Below are 12,875 nucleotides of genomic sequence, written 5' to 3' on the forward strand. Positions count from 1 at the left end.
CTGCAAAAAAATATATATTAAAAAAAAAAGAGAAGATAAGTTTTGCACCATGCTTTTTAGAACAAAATGTAATATTTCATAACAAATACTCTACCAACTAAGAACTAATTATCTGCTCTCCCAACTTGAAGGCTCAAATCATGGTGTAATAATAAAATAACTAAATTTATGTTAACAAATATTTCATAGATGCGCAAAGTTGATCTACCAGATTAGCCTCTTACTTCAGATGATAAGTTTAATTTGCATGGTTTGAGATCACCGGTGGCAAAAGTTTTGATTATTTTAGATGGTTTTTTGTTTTTTATTGTTAGAATTGTTGCTCGGGTTTAGTGGCCTGCATTATTTTTTTTTTATTAGAATTTTTGCTCAGGTTGAGTAATCTGTATTATTTTTGGATGCCGTCGACTAATTCAATAAAGTTTTGATTTTATGGTAATTTTAAGTAAGCAGATCTATGTAAAGTTAGGTTATTACTTTAGCTGTAAGACCCTCTATTTACATGAATGTAGAGGATAAGGCTTCTTCGTAATGGATAAAAAATCGAACAGGTTTGATTCAACAATAGTTTTCCAAAGACAGGTAGTAGCAGATTTATAGAGGATAAAGTTTTTTATTTATTTTTATTTTGTATCTTTGAAGGCTGGGCCATTTTGATGTTTAACTTTGTTGTCTTGCCATATTGATGTTTCATGCTATATCTATATCTATCTATCTATATATATATATATATATATATATATATATTAATGAAAAAGCTATGGTTAATTCTTTCTCATTAAATGAAACAATAGTTAATATAAATCAATAGGATTCTCAGTAAGCTGAAGGTCAGATTGTTGTACTTGGACGGTAGAAGTATTTTTTTTTGGAAACAATATTGATCCAAATGTAAGCGAGAGAATTGATATCCCATGAATCCTTGAAGTTGTTTCTAATGTATTCGTCCTTTCTAGAAGAAAATAATTAAGTCATACTGACCACAGTTTTTTTAGTGTTGAACCCTTCATAAAGTATTTTCCAGATCTTTTTAATAGTCTAGCAATTAAAAAAAAGGGGATTTACATACACACATACCATTGAATTTTGTGTATTTACATATCTAAAACCTAAAATTTTATGTTTACTTGGATACCACGCTAATGTCTAAATGATATAAAATATATATGCATGAAGTATTTGTTTCACTATAGAAAACTTAATGTTTGTGGTATTTTTTATTCCATTTAGAGATTAAGTTGTTATAGGAGTAAATATAAAGATATAGATATAGAAATACATAAGAAGTTAATGAAATGTATGTAAATTTCCCTTGAATAAATTATGAAGGTCATCCTTTCGACTAAGCATTGTGCTTAGAGCAAGCCATAAAGCGCAGAAGACAATTTGTGAAGGAGAGCTTTGCGAGGTAATTTCTTCCAAGATGAAATCCATGACTACGACATTAGAGAATTTGAAATCTATGAGATTATTTGGTTGTAAGTATTTAGGATACTTGTGTCTTTCAGAAATGCAGTGTAACTTAGACGCACAATATGTTAAATTCTTCGGAGTGCTTAGTTGATTAGCAAATCAAGCCATGTTTTCTTTTTTTGGTTTCTGACTGTAACTTCAAATCTTAAACTAACACATGCTGATGACGAGGAGGATGGAGATGAAGGAGATGTAAGCATGGGTTGTTGGGGTGGGTCGCAGGAAAGTTGCAGGTTGGAGGTGTAATGATGTAGGGGTACATTATTGAGGCCACAAGTTACTAGCATGTTTAGCATGTGTTGCTGATGGCTGGGTTTATTTGGTCTAACAGCCGTAATTAATGCACATGATTGTCCTATCATACATGATAAATTACATTTTAGTACAGTTTATGCGGAGATAATTTTGATTTAGATATGACATTTCTGTTTTTTAGATAAAATTACCATGTGCTGCAAAACGCTTTCTTCTTAGATTAAACTGCTGCTATTTCCTTCGTCCCCTCAGACTTCCGTTCATTTACTTACTGTAGTATTGCCAAACAGGGCAGCATCACAACATTCACGTGGGGCAAGCAATGCCTATTTGAGGGGCGATCACTTAACTGCACAACAGCTCTCCGCGAGGGCTCGAGAAGAGTGGACTACTGCAGAACAACTAAATTCTCAAGCAGCAGAGGAGATTCTACGCATTAGGAACAGCAATAATGACTTATGGAAGCTAGACCTTCATGGCCTTCATGCAACAGAGGCTGTTCATGCATTGAAGCAACATCTTCAAAGAATTGAATCCATGATGATGAACCATTCTGTTTCTCCCCATGAGTTTGCAAAGGTAGAAACAATTCAAGCCAGTCCCTCTTTTGTCTCTCTCAGTGGCTTGGAGACCTCTAGTAATGCTAAGGGAATTATAGTGCCACAACAGAGGCAGACATTATTGCATGTCATTACAGGTAAATGATCTTCCAAAAGAAAAAAAATAGTCTGCTTGCCATACTGAATTGCAAAATAATATGTTTGATAGGAAAGTACTCATGCATTAAAGTAATCACAATGTTCCAATCTTCTAGAGTAAACATCAATTATTAATGAAACCTGTTTTTATAAAAAAAGGAGAATACATTAGCCTTTACATTATCAACTTTGTATCTTGATTTTGTTACATTGTTTCCTCATAGCAATCTAACTTGCTTGTGCTCCTCACAGGGACAGGTAACCACAGCAAGGGACAAGCATCACTCCCTGCAGCCATCAAAAGCTTTCTTATTGATGGAGGGTATGTGCATTTTTCAATTCAATAATCATTTAGGACCATATTTGTATGATAAATATAAAACTATAATGTACTTGGGGAACGATTTCAAAATTATCTTTTGAGCTAAGAAAATTTTTTTTTCTTTCTTTTAATTCGTATCAGGAGCTCCTGTCATGGTTTTCATAGAACCCAATGTAACTTTCTATTTCTCATTGCACCGCAGGTATCGCTTTGATGATGCGAGGGCCGGCGTTATATCTGTTCGCCCGATATTTCGCCATAGGTGACATGCAACATGTCAAATGTACATTGCCATTGTTAATAGTTCTTCAATGTTCTAGTATTTTTGAGCTGGTTATGATTTGCTTCTCTCTTATCCTGTATGGCAGTTATTATCTGAGTTTCATGTGTTACTTCTCGTATTTGACAACTTTAATTATAAATTTTTATTATCACTACTGTAGCAGTTATAACTGCAAATTACATTCTTTAATAGAAAATACGAGGATGTATTTTTCTGGTTAGCTTCTTTTTTTTCCCATTCAGCTCTTTTTTTTTTTTTTTGGATAAAGCACCAATTCTCAATATTTGCATGGTTTTAAACGTATTAAGGCTTATTTTTTTATGTACTTTTTTTTAAGAATAACGACTTTTATTGACATTGTCGTTGTCGGGTCTCAAACATCGAATATAAAAAGTGTTGCATTAGGTGGTTAACAGTGGGCATAAAGTTTTTATCAAAAAATCATGACATGAATCATTCAAATCATTGTGTAAATGTTAGAGCATTTCTTGGAAGTAACACGATGTATGATATGAATGCAGTGAAAATTGTGTATGGGCCGCCACGCCAACATTCAGGTGTAATGTTAAATAAGTAATGATTCTTACAATATACACGGGTGCAGGTAAAGTCGCCCATGAAATTAATATTATGACGATCCTGAAATATAGATACTCTTAAAGGTACATTAATGACATTAATAGATATTATAGTTTATAAAAAAATGAATATTTTTTGCTTTCAAAAAATTACATGAGCTGGAGAAAAGGCTAAGGAGAATGATAGTATAGTTTTGAACTTTAATATTAAGATAGGAGCCGGATTAGAAATAGTGTGTGGGTAAATGTTGATTAAATATAATGTTGTAAAAATTAATATAATTAAAAATATAATCATTGCCTTAAAAAATATTATTGTTACAAATATTTTTGATATTATAATTGTTTATGCTCTTTAAGTGGGTTTAAGTATGACTTCAGAACAAAAACTTTGGAATGTCCTAAATGAATTCATACAAATGATGTCTCTTGAAGAAATTTTTTTTTTTTGGAGAAGATTTAAATGAATGTGTTGATAAACTGGTGGAAGATTGTAGAAATATTCATGATGTCTATGATTCTAGAGTGATTAATGAGCAAAATAGAATTTGAAAAATAGCAAAACATAATCATTCTTCTTTTAGGACAAAATTCCATCCAAATATTAATAAGTTTAGTTTTCTTTGGATTTCTTGTTTTTTTTTTTCAGATAATTTAACATCGAATTGAAAACTTAACATCACTCAGCTTAAACTCGAAAAAGGTTATATAATTAACAAAATTCATGAAAATATAAGGGTTAAACATGTAAATATGGCACTTATCCAACAATCTAAATAAATAATTCATTATTCCATATGAGTACTCAAAACCAAGTAGAATCAAAGCAGCGAAACAATTTATAATATTTTCAATTGCTGATAAAAATATAAAATAGCATATTTAGTGAGAAAATATTACTTATAAAATTTAATTATCAACCAAATATTCATTCTGACAGATGTCATAATCAGCACAGATTAGTAAAATTATGAAATTCGGAAAAAGGCAATGCTTACTATAAAATCATAGAACCCCAAAAGAAAAAAAATAAAAAAAATAAAATAAAATAAATGTATGCTGCAGCGCTGAACCAAGCGATAAAACTGTGTCGCAAGTTTCCAATCAGAAGAAGACTGAGCCGATCTGATTTATCACTGCGTTTAAACCTCACAACAAAGTCTATAAATTGCGAAGCTCTTAGAACAGTGAAATAAATAAAAAAACTTTAAGATACCCAGATTCCACTCCCGGCTTTTCAGAAACAAATATAAATGTATCGTCCAGTCTCCAAAGTGAGATGCAGGGAGGTATCTTATAAGGCTCCACATAGACAATGGTTTATGAACACAATGTAACAAATATCATATCCTCAAAAGCAACCGTGCCATTACTTATAAACTGCATTGATGCATTCATTGATTAAAAAAGAAGAGGGATTCAAGTCTATCTGCTTAAAAGATTTGGTATAAGAATATATATACTTTCATGATATTTAACTACTATCATAATCTATTAATATAAAGATTACCAAAGCCCCCCTAATGCTATTATTATATTGAATTCTGCGGGCGCAATATGACATTATATTCACTAACATTAGCACGTATGATCATGCATATGCCAATGATTAAGCTAGAGAAGAAGTATTCCACCTAAGTTAAGGTAAGATCTATCATCATTCGAACAGTGCCAAAAATAATATATAGACACGGCTCAAATAGAAAAACTACAGCAACAAAACTCAAACAGTCTAAGCAGATATGTCGATGGAATCGATCTGATGAGAGTCTGGAAAAATCAGACCAGATGTCTAGAGGTAGCAGATCTCTATGACAACGCTATGCAGGCTGTGATTAAACAGATTCTTCATCCAATTATACTAAATGTGGATTTCAAAGTAGCAGATACAAGAAAAGTTTGCTTTTCAACGGAATGCTGGAGCAGCACTAGCAAACGAATAGCGTGAGGAAGATCCATTGGGCATCTCATCCTTTCTTGGCACATCGGGTCTGGCACCATCACCGTAAACTGAAGCCAAATAACTCTGTTGAGGAGCCAGCCCAGAAATTGGGTGGCTCCTAATGATTTGCTCAGTTCGAGAGAGCTGACCTGCACGAGATTCAAGTTCGCCTTCAGCTGCTGGCGAAGGCAGATATTCTACTAACGGTGTTGTAACTTGAGACCTGTAATTGAAATGGACATAAATCCATCAGACATCAGAAAAACGCCATGTATATTGTGTAGCAAATAACTTGGGAGAAATTGAACCACAAGCAAAGCGTAGGTTGTGACAATGATGTGTTATCTGATCAACCAAATGAACTAATAAGAAATAGTCATTCTTTCATTCATTGTAACGAAATGTCAATTGATAAAAACATACTTTCTTGCTGACATCTGGTTTATGATACACGACATTGTAACAATGAAATCAGTACGAAAATGCTTATCATCAAAACGGCTAAACAAAAGTAACTAGAGTAGTAAGAAGATTAGCTTAATTAATCATACATAGTTAAACGGAAATAACAAGGTCAGAAAGATAGATGCAATTAAGCATAATTACAGAAATACACGAATGGAGCAAAGCTAAAATTCCAATGGAAAAAAATTATTATCCAACAGATTGTTGTTAGCATACCAGAGTATTAGCCTATCTTAGCATAATAGTAAAGCCTTCAGTTTTAAACCAGGTCACCTCAAGATGCACATACCGCTCCATAGGAATCTGGGTTTCATAGTAAGAGCGCCAGCCTAATGGCTGACGAAATGAATCGTTTGGCAGCGTGCGGGGATAAGTATCAACAGGCGCAGGAGCTGACTGAAGATGCCGTGCATCAACCAGCACATATTGGGGTGCTCGTGCATATGGGTCATTTGGAGCAGAAATAGGTGCTTGAACAACATATCTGGAATCCACAGAAAGTGGACCATGTACTACAGCTCCACTTCGGTAAGGGTCCACCTGCACAGCTACATGAGTTGGTGCTGTAGCATATGGGGCACGCATTATGACTCCAGATCTATAAGGATCCTCTGCCGCAGGAAGAGGAGCAGGTCTGTAAGGCTCGATCACTGCAGGCACAGGTGGCAGGTGCCCAGACCCGTAGGACTCCTCAAGTGATGGCAGATATGCAGAGGTTGGAGGCCGGCGATCCTCAACAAACCGCAGAGGAGCTGGTTGTGGAGCAGCATCAATGGGACGGAATAATGCCAATAAATTTCGAACCTGCATCTAGGCTGAATTTGTAAGAACCAAACGAAAGAGACACTTAAGCTGGAAGCCCATTTAAATATATTTGAAATGAAGCTATGTTCATAACTAGAAAATTAAAGCTGAGACTTATGTATTACCTGCTTAGAATTGAGATCCGGTTTGAATTTATTCTTTGAATTATAATTTTCTTTTATGGCAAGTCTGAAAACACTCTCAGGAAGTGGAAGACAATCCTCATCAATCTTGAACTTCACCTGTAGAGTGGTGGGCGAATCACAAACATTTTACTAAAATTTGTATGGTAAATTAGCGGGAAACCAAAATAAAAACAATATAGCAAACATAAATTTCGAACAAGTTTAATGGAAGAATAGGTGATGAACTTTAAATTCTCGTTCCCCTAGAGGATAGCAAAATTGAAAGCAATCCGCAAAAATATGCCAGGTCGATCAACCTATCCACCACAGATAAGCTCCAATTAAACAGAATGTAAAATATTTGCTTATTCTAATGGTAAATAAGGTAATTAAACCAGTTTATTTGGTTAATCATGGTCAAACAAAGTAGCTGGGATACCGTAGGTGGGAAAGATGACAAACTGATTGACTAGCATAGCATCACTCCTATGATTCCCTTACCTCTGCCAAACATGTTAATAAGCAACGTCAGGGAAATACAGAGAAGTAAAGAGATTACATCATTTGTTGTTTAATAAGAAATTACAGAAAGTAGATTAATAATTACCTACGCACACAATAATTATAAAGGTCCTTGCCCTGTCAACATATTCGTTGCACATCGTAACTAATCTACATATTAGGCTTGACTCAAATGTGACCAAGTCAAATAAATCAATTTGAAACTCCTCTCTTAGTACATAGTGAAAAAATTTTAACATGAACTTGAATCAACCTAACATGAGAATCAATCACGTTTAAGGTTATAAATGAGTTCAGCGAAGATCAATTCACCCATAACTTGAGGTTAAGCTTAATTAACGAAGTTTGAACTCTAGCTTCATTCTATGAGTTCAGGATGGCTTACGAGCTGGCTCATTTATTATAAAAGAAAAAATAATTATAATTCAAGTGATTGTTTCAATAAATGATAAAAATAATGATAAAATTGAAAAATAATAAGAGATAACTTAATATGAAATTTTCATGATAGAATATCAATATTTCACAATATGCTGATATTGCAAATCATGTCATATGTTACTCTTTATTTTCTAGTCAATTTTAAGAGCAAAATGATACATTTGAACAAACTATAAATAATATGCAGTTTAAAGTTCAGATTTAGAGATTGCCTGAAGCTTCAATATCACCATACATAATCAAGATTAAATTTTGAGTCCAGCTCAAGCTTGTAAGCTAAGAATTTGATCTTGAGATTTTTAAAACAAGGCATATGTTTGTTTCTGCAGATAGAAACAAGTCCACATTCAGTATTAATTAGAAAAGAAAAAATGTTAAATAAATCATTCTAAAGTCCAGATTTCAGAATAGTGTGACATAATTTTCAAGTATTACAAGCCCAAAAGTGAGAATAACAGTAGATGGTAACGAGCAGGCAATAACGTGTTATATCATAGTACAAAAGATAAATACAAAAATGTAATTTGTTGCACATTTGGAGAAGATAAAAAAAAAAACAAATCTCCTGTATTATTGACAATAGATGGGGATGTCAACTCTGTTAACCATTGCTTCAAGCTAGCAACTATCATAATCGAGGTTTTTTATACAAGTTTAAGATACAATCAAAATAATTTGATGGAAGACATATATGCAACTATTGCTAGTTTAATAGGAGATCCACATAAAAGAATGATTATAAATCAAGAACTGTCTATTTATAATCATATCGGTAGCTTATTCACAACTAAGTACCATATCGACAATAGAGATCAGAAATTTACATGTACGATTAATTGAAGCTTCAATATAATTTTGAATCTTTCATCAATTGTTCCTAGAATGCATATTATAATTTTATACACTAGAGTGGTGGATCATTTATGTTGCATCAATCCCAACTTTACAAAAAATAATTGATAAAATTTTAAGATTGACTTGCAATATTGTTGAATGTGAGAATAACTTGACTATATTCAAATAGATCAATAATTTAAAATTTTAAAATACTAAATAATTCATATGTTTTATCCATTTATTATAGTTTTTTTCAATAAATTTATAAAAAATGAAAAATCGATTAGGAAAAAAAAAGCTTAAATGATTTGGTTTTTCTCAAGTACAATTAAACTGTAAAAAGAAGATTTAATTTGAGAGACGCTATTATTCCAATTAGTCTTAGTTCTATTCAAAAACTTGTGAGAATCTTATTGGAGAAATGAAGAATGTAAGCGAGCAACGATTTGGATAAAAAGGTCCATTCGGACACAAATCAAAAAGAGGTATTATTATTAGTTAATCAAATGAGATATGTAAAATTTAATAGGTTAAAAAAAAAAAAAACCCATAATGAGAGTAATTCATCTCTACTCGCATTCACTCATCTCGTGCAAAAAACAAGAAAATGAAATTCATTCACAAGAAGAAAAAGAAGAAGGAAAAGAATCTGAAGTTGAAAAAATTATACTTAAAAATAAAAGATTATTGAAATCAAATAGCAGATAACTAATGAATTCATGAGTTGATTTAATAAATTTGAGATTTTATTGGTTTATTTGTGCATTCAAATTTAGTCTTTCTTATAAATTAAGTGTTTTTATGCAATCTTCAAATTTCAAATTGTAACAACAAAGTACTACACTAATTTCAAACTAGTAATTGTTCATTCCTATGCATAATAGAAATTGTTACAAATTTTAATTTGCAGGTCACCCTCAAAGTTTGCCGTTAAGTATGTGTATCACATCTCTCTTTTTATGTTCTACATCAAATTTTAAGTCATCTAATAAATATTCCATGTTTTATAATTGTTAGTCATTACATCAGTATATTTATTATTTTTTATAAGTTATTGTCGGCACTAAAAAATTGGGGGAGTTGCCCGTAAGAAGCTGTCGGTTACCGGAATCGAAATCACATCGCCCGCTTCGGAAGGACGCTTTAATTTACATATAAATTTAAGTTTAGAAAAATATGAAATCAAACTGACCCCATAATCTAAACAGTTTAAATGAAAGAGCGCTCTACCTCAAATTCTGTATATATCCCGAGGGATAAACACAAGACTTGAGGATGAGACTCGATCAGATAAACTAAGAAATATATGACGTCCGTTTGGTCTACGAAACCATTTTATTTGCCGACAAATTAAATATGAAAAATTAAATAAAGTTTATTTTAAGCTGGGTTCAGAAAAGCTTCCTATAGGGGCAAGTCCCTATAGTTAGTTACATTTTAGACAACCGTAGTTACCTAAGAATACTCTCGATAGAAATCAAGAAATATTATCTTCAAAGATGTCAAAAGGATAGGACAAGGAGGTGTGAAAAAAGAATGATTCAAGTTTGGAACATTTATTATAGAATCCAAAGGAAGAAGAACTAGGGGATGTCACAGATCCGAAGAACATCGATGACTTCCTAGTCTATCCTATGGTTTGGCTTCAATTTAGAAGAGAAATTATTCAATTGTTTTATCCTGCCAATTTTATTTATTTAGGGCTTACACTTATATGAAACGATCACACAAATAGCCTGTAAGATTAAGATGTGTAGCCTGTAAGATGTGAGGATTTAGGTCGTGACGGACGACAACCTCGGAATCCTAAAACGAGTTAGGACATAGATTGCACAGTAGAGTTGTACAAATGTCTAAAAGAAAAGTTGAGGATTTATGTCGTACCACACGAACGACCTCGAAATCCTACGAATTGTTGTTTAATTCTAAGGAAGGAATAGTTTAGCTGGGGAAGTCATGTTCTGTTGTTGAAGATGATCGTGTTGCCCACCGCGCTAGCTCCAAGTTCTTTGGCATGACGAGTTTAAGTTCTCTAGAGTGTCAGGTTATGATGTCAAATCAAGCGGCCCTATGGTTGTAGTTCTTTAAACATTCTAGGGGAACAGTTTGAAGTTGTATAGTGTATAGAATGACAGTAAAGTATGTAGCACAGGACAAGCAGTAGAGTATGTAATAAAGATAACAGTACAACAAGCGGTGTAAAGAAAAAGTAGACGGTACACCAAAAAAGTGATTACAAGAAAGTAACATACTGTAAACATAAAACAAGTCTGCATACCTGGGGGATCTGCTGTTCCTTAGATGTAGCTGATGCAACATATACAAATAACAAAAATTGAGGAAACATGCTGAAATGCAATATATAAAAGAGAGCAATGAAGGAAAGAAACAACACCCAGAAATCTCGAGAAAAATCATCAAAAGACTCGTGACAAGAAAAATGTAAGGAAATCGACAAATCGATGAAAATCGTAGAAAACACGGGAAAATCCCGAAAAGAGAACACGAGTGCTTTGTCCAAAAATCCCAAGAATACATATGAAAAAATTCTGAAAAGAGGGGACCGCAAACACTCGGGTCAGGGCTAGGCTGAACTATATATTAGTACTCGAGGGTCATCGAAGGCTACTCGGTCACCCAGATGTATAAAGTCTGTTATAAAGTCAGAAGGGTGTCCTATCGAACCTAACTCAGGAGGGTACTCCTTAGCCCAAATAGGTAATCAACAGGTGGACAATAGGTAATCAACAGCAAATAGGTAATCAACAGGTGGACAACCAATATTAAAAAATGTATTTAAAATTTAAAAATTTTAGCATGCACATAAGTTTCAGGCATACAAAAAGGGTTGTATCAATTTTATTTGTAGCGAAAAATATATTTTTGTTTTAAAAAAAGGTGTATCCGTTCTTATCAAATTCCGTTCTTATCAAATTTTTATCAAATTTATTTTTTATTAATTTTGAAAAATAGTTATCCACGAGTCGATCGCGCTGTCGGACGTAGGGTCACCAACAACCTAAGAATGTTCGGTTCAACTCCCGTTAGTTTTATGTCGGTGAATGATACTGTCATCCTACAGCTCACCGGGTTCCTGAATCAGATCCTGATAGGTTCCTGAATCGGATCTCGATGTCGTAGGATGACATATCATTTTGCTCAATCTCCGGTGTGCATTTGTCATCACCGCCCTAAGCCCTAAAACAAAACCGACCTACTTGCGACCTTGCTTGATGTTTTCATGTATTGCAAAAGGCTATACAAGTGCACCTATGTATCAAACATATGCACCTAAAAACTCAAACCAAGAAGCAAGAAAAATGAACTAAAAAGCAAGAAAGAAAATAAAGAAAGAAGACTAACCCACCTCCAAATTCAATTTATAAAAGAGGGGCCAAAACGGTAGGAGGGTTTATTGAAGATCCTAGAATCAATCCGAAAGGATATCACTTTCTCACATTTTTATAAGTGGCTTAACCCAAGTCAATGTGACACTCGCACACAAATGACCTCCTAACGCCGATATTCAAACCCAACCAAAATTAATATTTCCCAACTCCCGAATTAACTAATAGCCTTATATATCACATGAGCGTAAAATCTTCCCACATAACCAAATAAATGCTCACGACCGGGGTCAATAGAAAAGAGGAGGCAACCACCAAGGCTTTCAGTCAAGGCAGCCCAGAGAACAAGAGAGGCTCACAGCCAAAGCAACTCAAGGCACAATAAGCTCACGGTTAAGGCAAGCCAAACTAACTATATAACGATATTTGATATACATAAGAGAGTTCAACATATAATCATAATTTCAATCCACCTACAATCATCCAAGTAGCTCAAGCCCAACTCAAGCCCAACTCAAGCCCAACAAGGACTAAATCACACCAAACAACCTCCAATAGGTCTTACGGGTAAGGACTGCAAGAGGAGCAAATTTCAATGGTGAGCTCACGGGTAGAACAAAAAGGGGGAGGCTAACTCAACCACATCACAAACACACGGCTAGGAACCGTGAGATGAGAGATGAGAGGAATAGGCTCTCGGCTGCAAGGCAACACACAAGCAAGGCAGACAATCGCCAATGATACTCACGGGTAGGAGAGCAACGGGTAGGAGAGCAAACCCCA

The 12,875-nt window shown here is 33.8% G+C and overlaps 2 protein-coding genes across 4 annotated transcripts in view; one reads left to right on the top strand and one right to left on the bottom strand.

Annotated features, from left to right (window-relative positions):
• The window catches only part of LOC110020102, an 8,133-nt gene extending 4,956 nt beyond the window's left edge, over positions 1-3,177 (top strand). For both annotated transcript variants that reach the window (XM_020718085.1, XM_020718084.1), the window contains exons 3-5: positions 2,019-2,425; positions 2,679-2,748; positions 2,951-3,177. In XM_020718085.1, the coding sequence (XP_020573744.1) occupies positions 2,019-2,425; positions 2,679-2,748; positions 2,951-3,014 (541 nt within the window). In that variant the 3' untranslated portion in view covers positions 3,015-3,177. The remainder of the gene's footprint in view (positions 1-2,018; positions 2,426-2,678; positions 2,749-2,950) is intronic.
• A 1,977-nt stretch (positions 3,178-5,154) lies between these two features.
• Positions 5,155-12,875, bottom strand: part of LOC110019985 — a 19,436-nt gene continuing 11,715 nt past the window's right edge. Inside the window, exons 3-5 of one of the 2 annotated variants that reach the window (XM_020717913.1) lie at positions 6,946-7,062; positions 6,306-6,820; positions 5,155-5,774 (exon numbers count right to left, since the gene is read on the bottom strand). In XM_020717913.1, coding sequence (XP_020573572.1) covers positions 5,516-5,774; positions 6,306-6,820; positions 6,946-7,062 — 891 coding nt within the window. In that variant the 3' untranslated portion in view covers positions 5,155-5,515. Of the gene's footprint in view, positions 5,781-6,305; positions 6,821-6,945; positions 7,063-12,875 lie in introns of both variants that reach the window. The other variant, XM_020717912.1, reaches the window with a different exon arrangement.

The sequence above is a fragment of the Phalaenopsis equestris genome, unplaced genomic scaffold (genome assembly GCF_001263595.1).
Source record: "Phalaenopsis equestris unplaced genomic scaffold, ASM126359v1 Scaffold000090, whole genome shotgun sequence".
NCBI classification, from domain to species: Eukaryota; Viridiplantae; Streptophyta; class Magnoliopsida; order Asparagales; family Orchidaceae; genus Phalaenopsis; species Phalaenopsis equestris.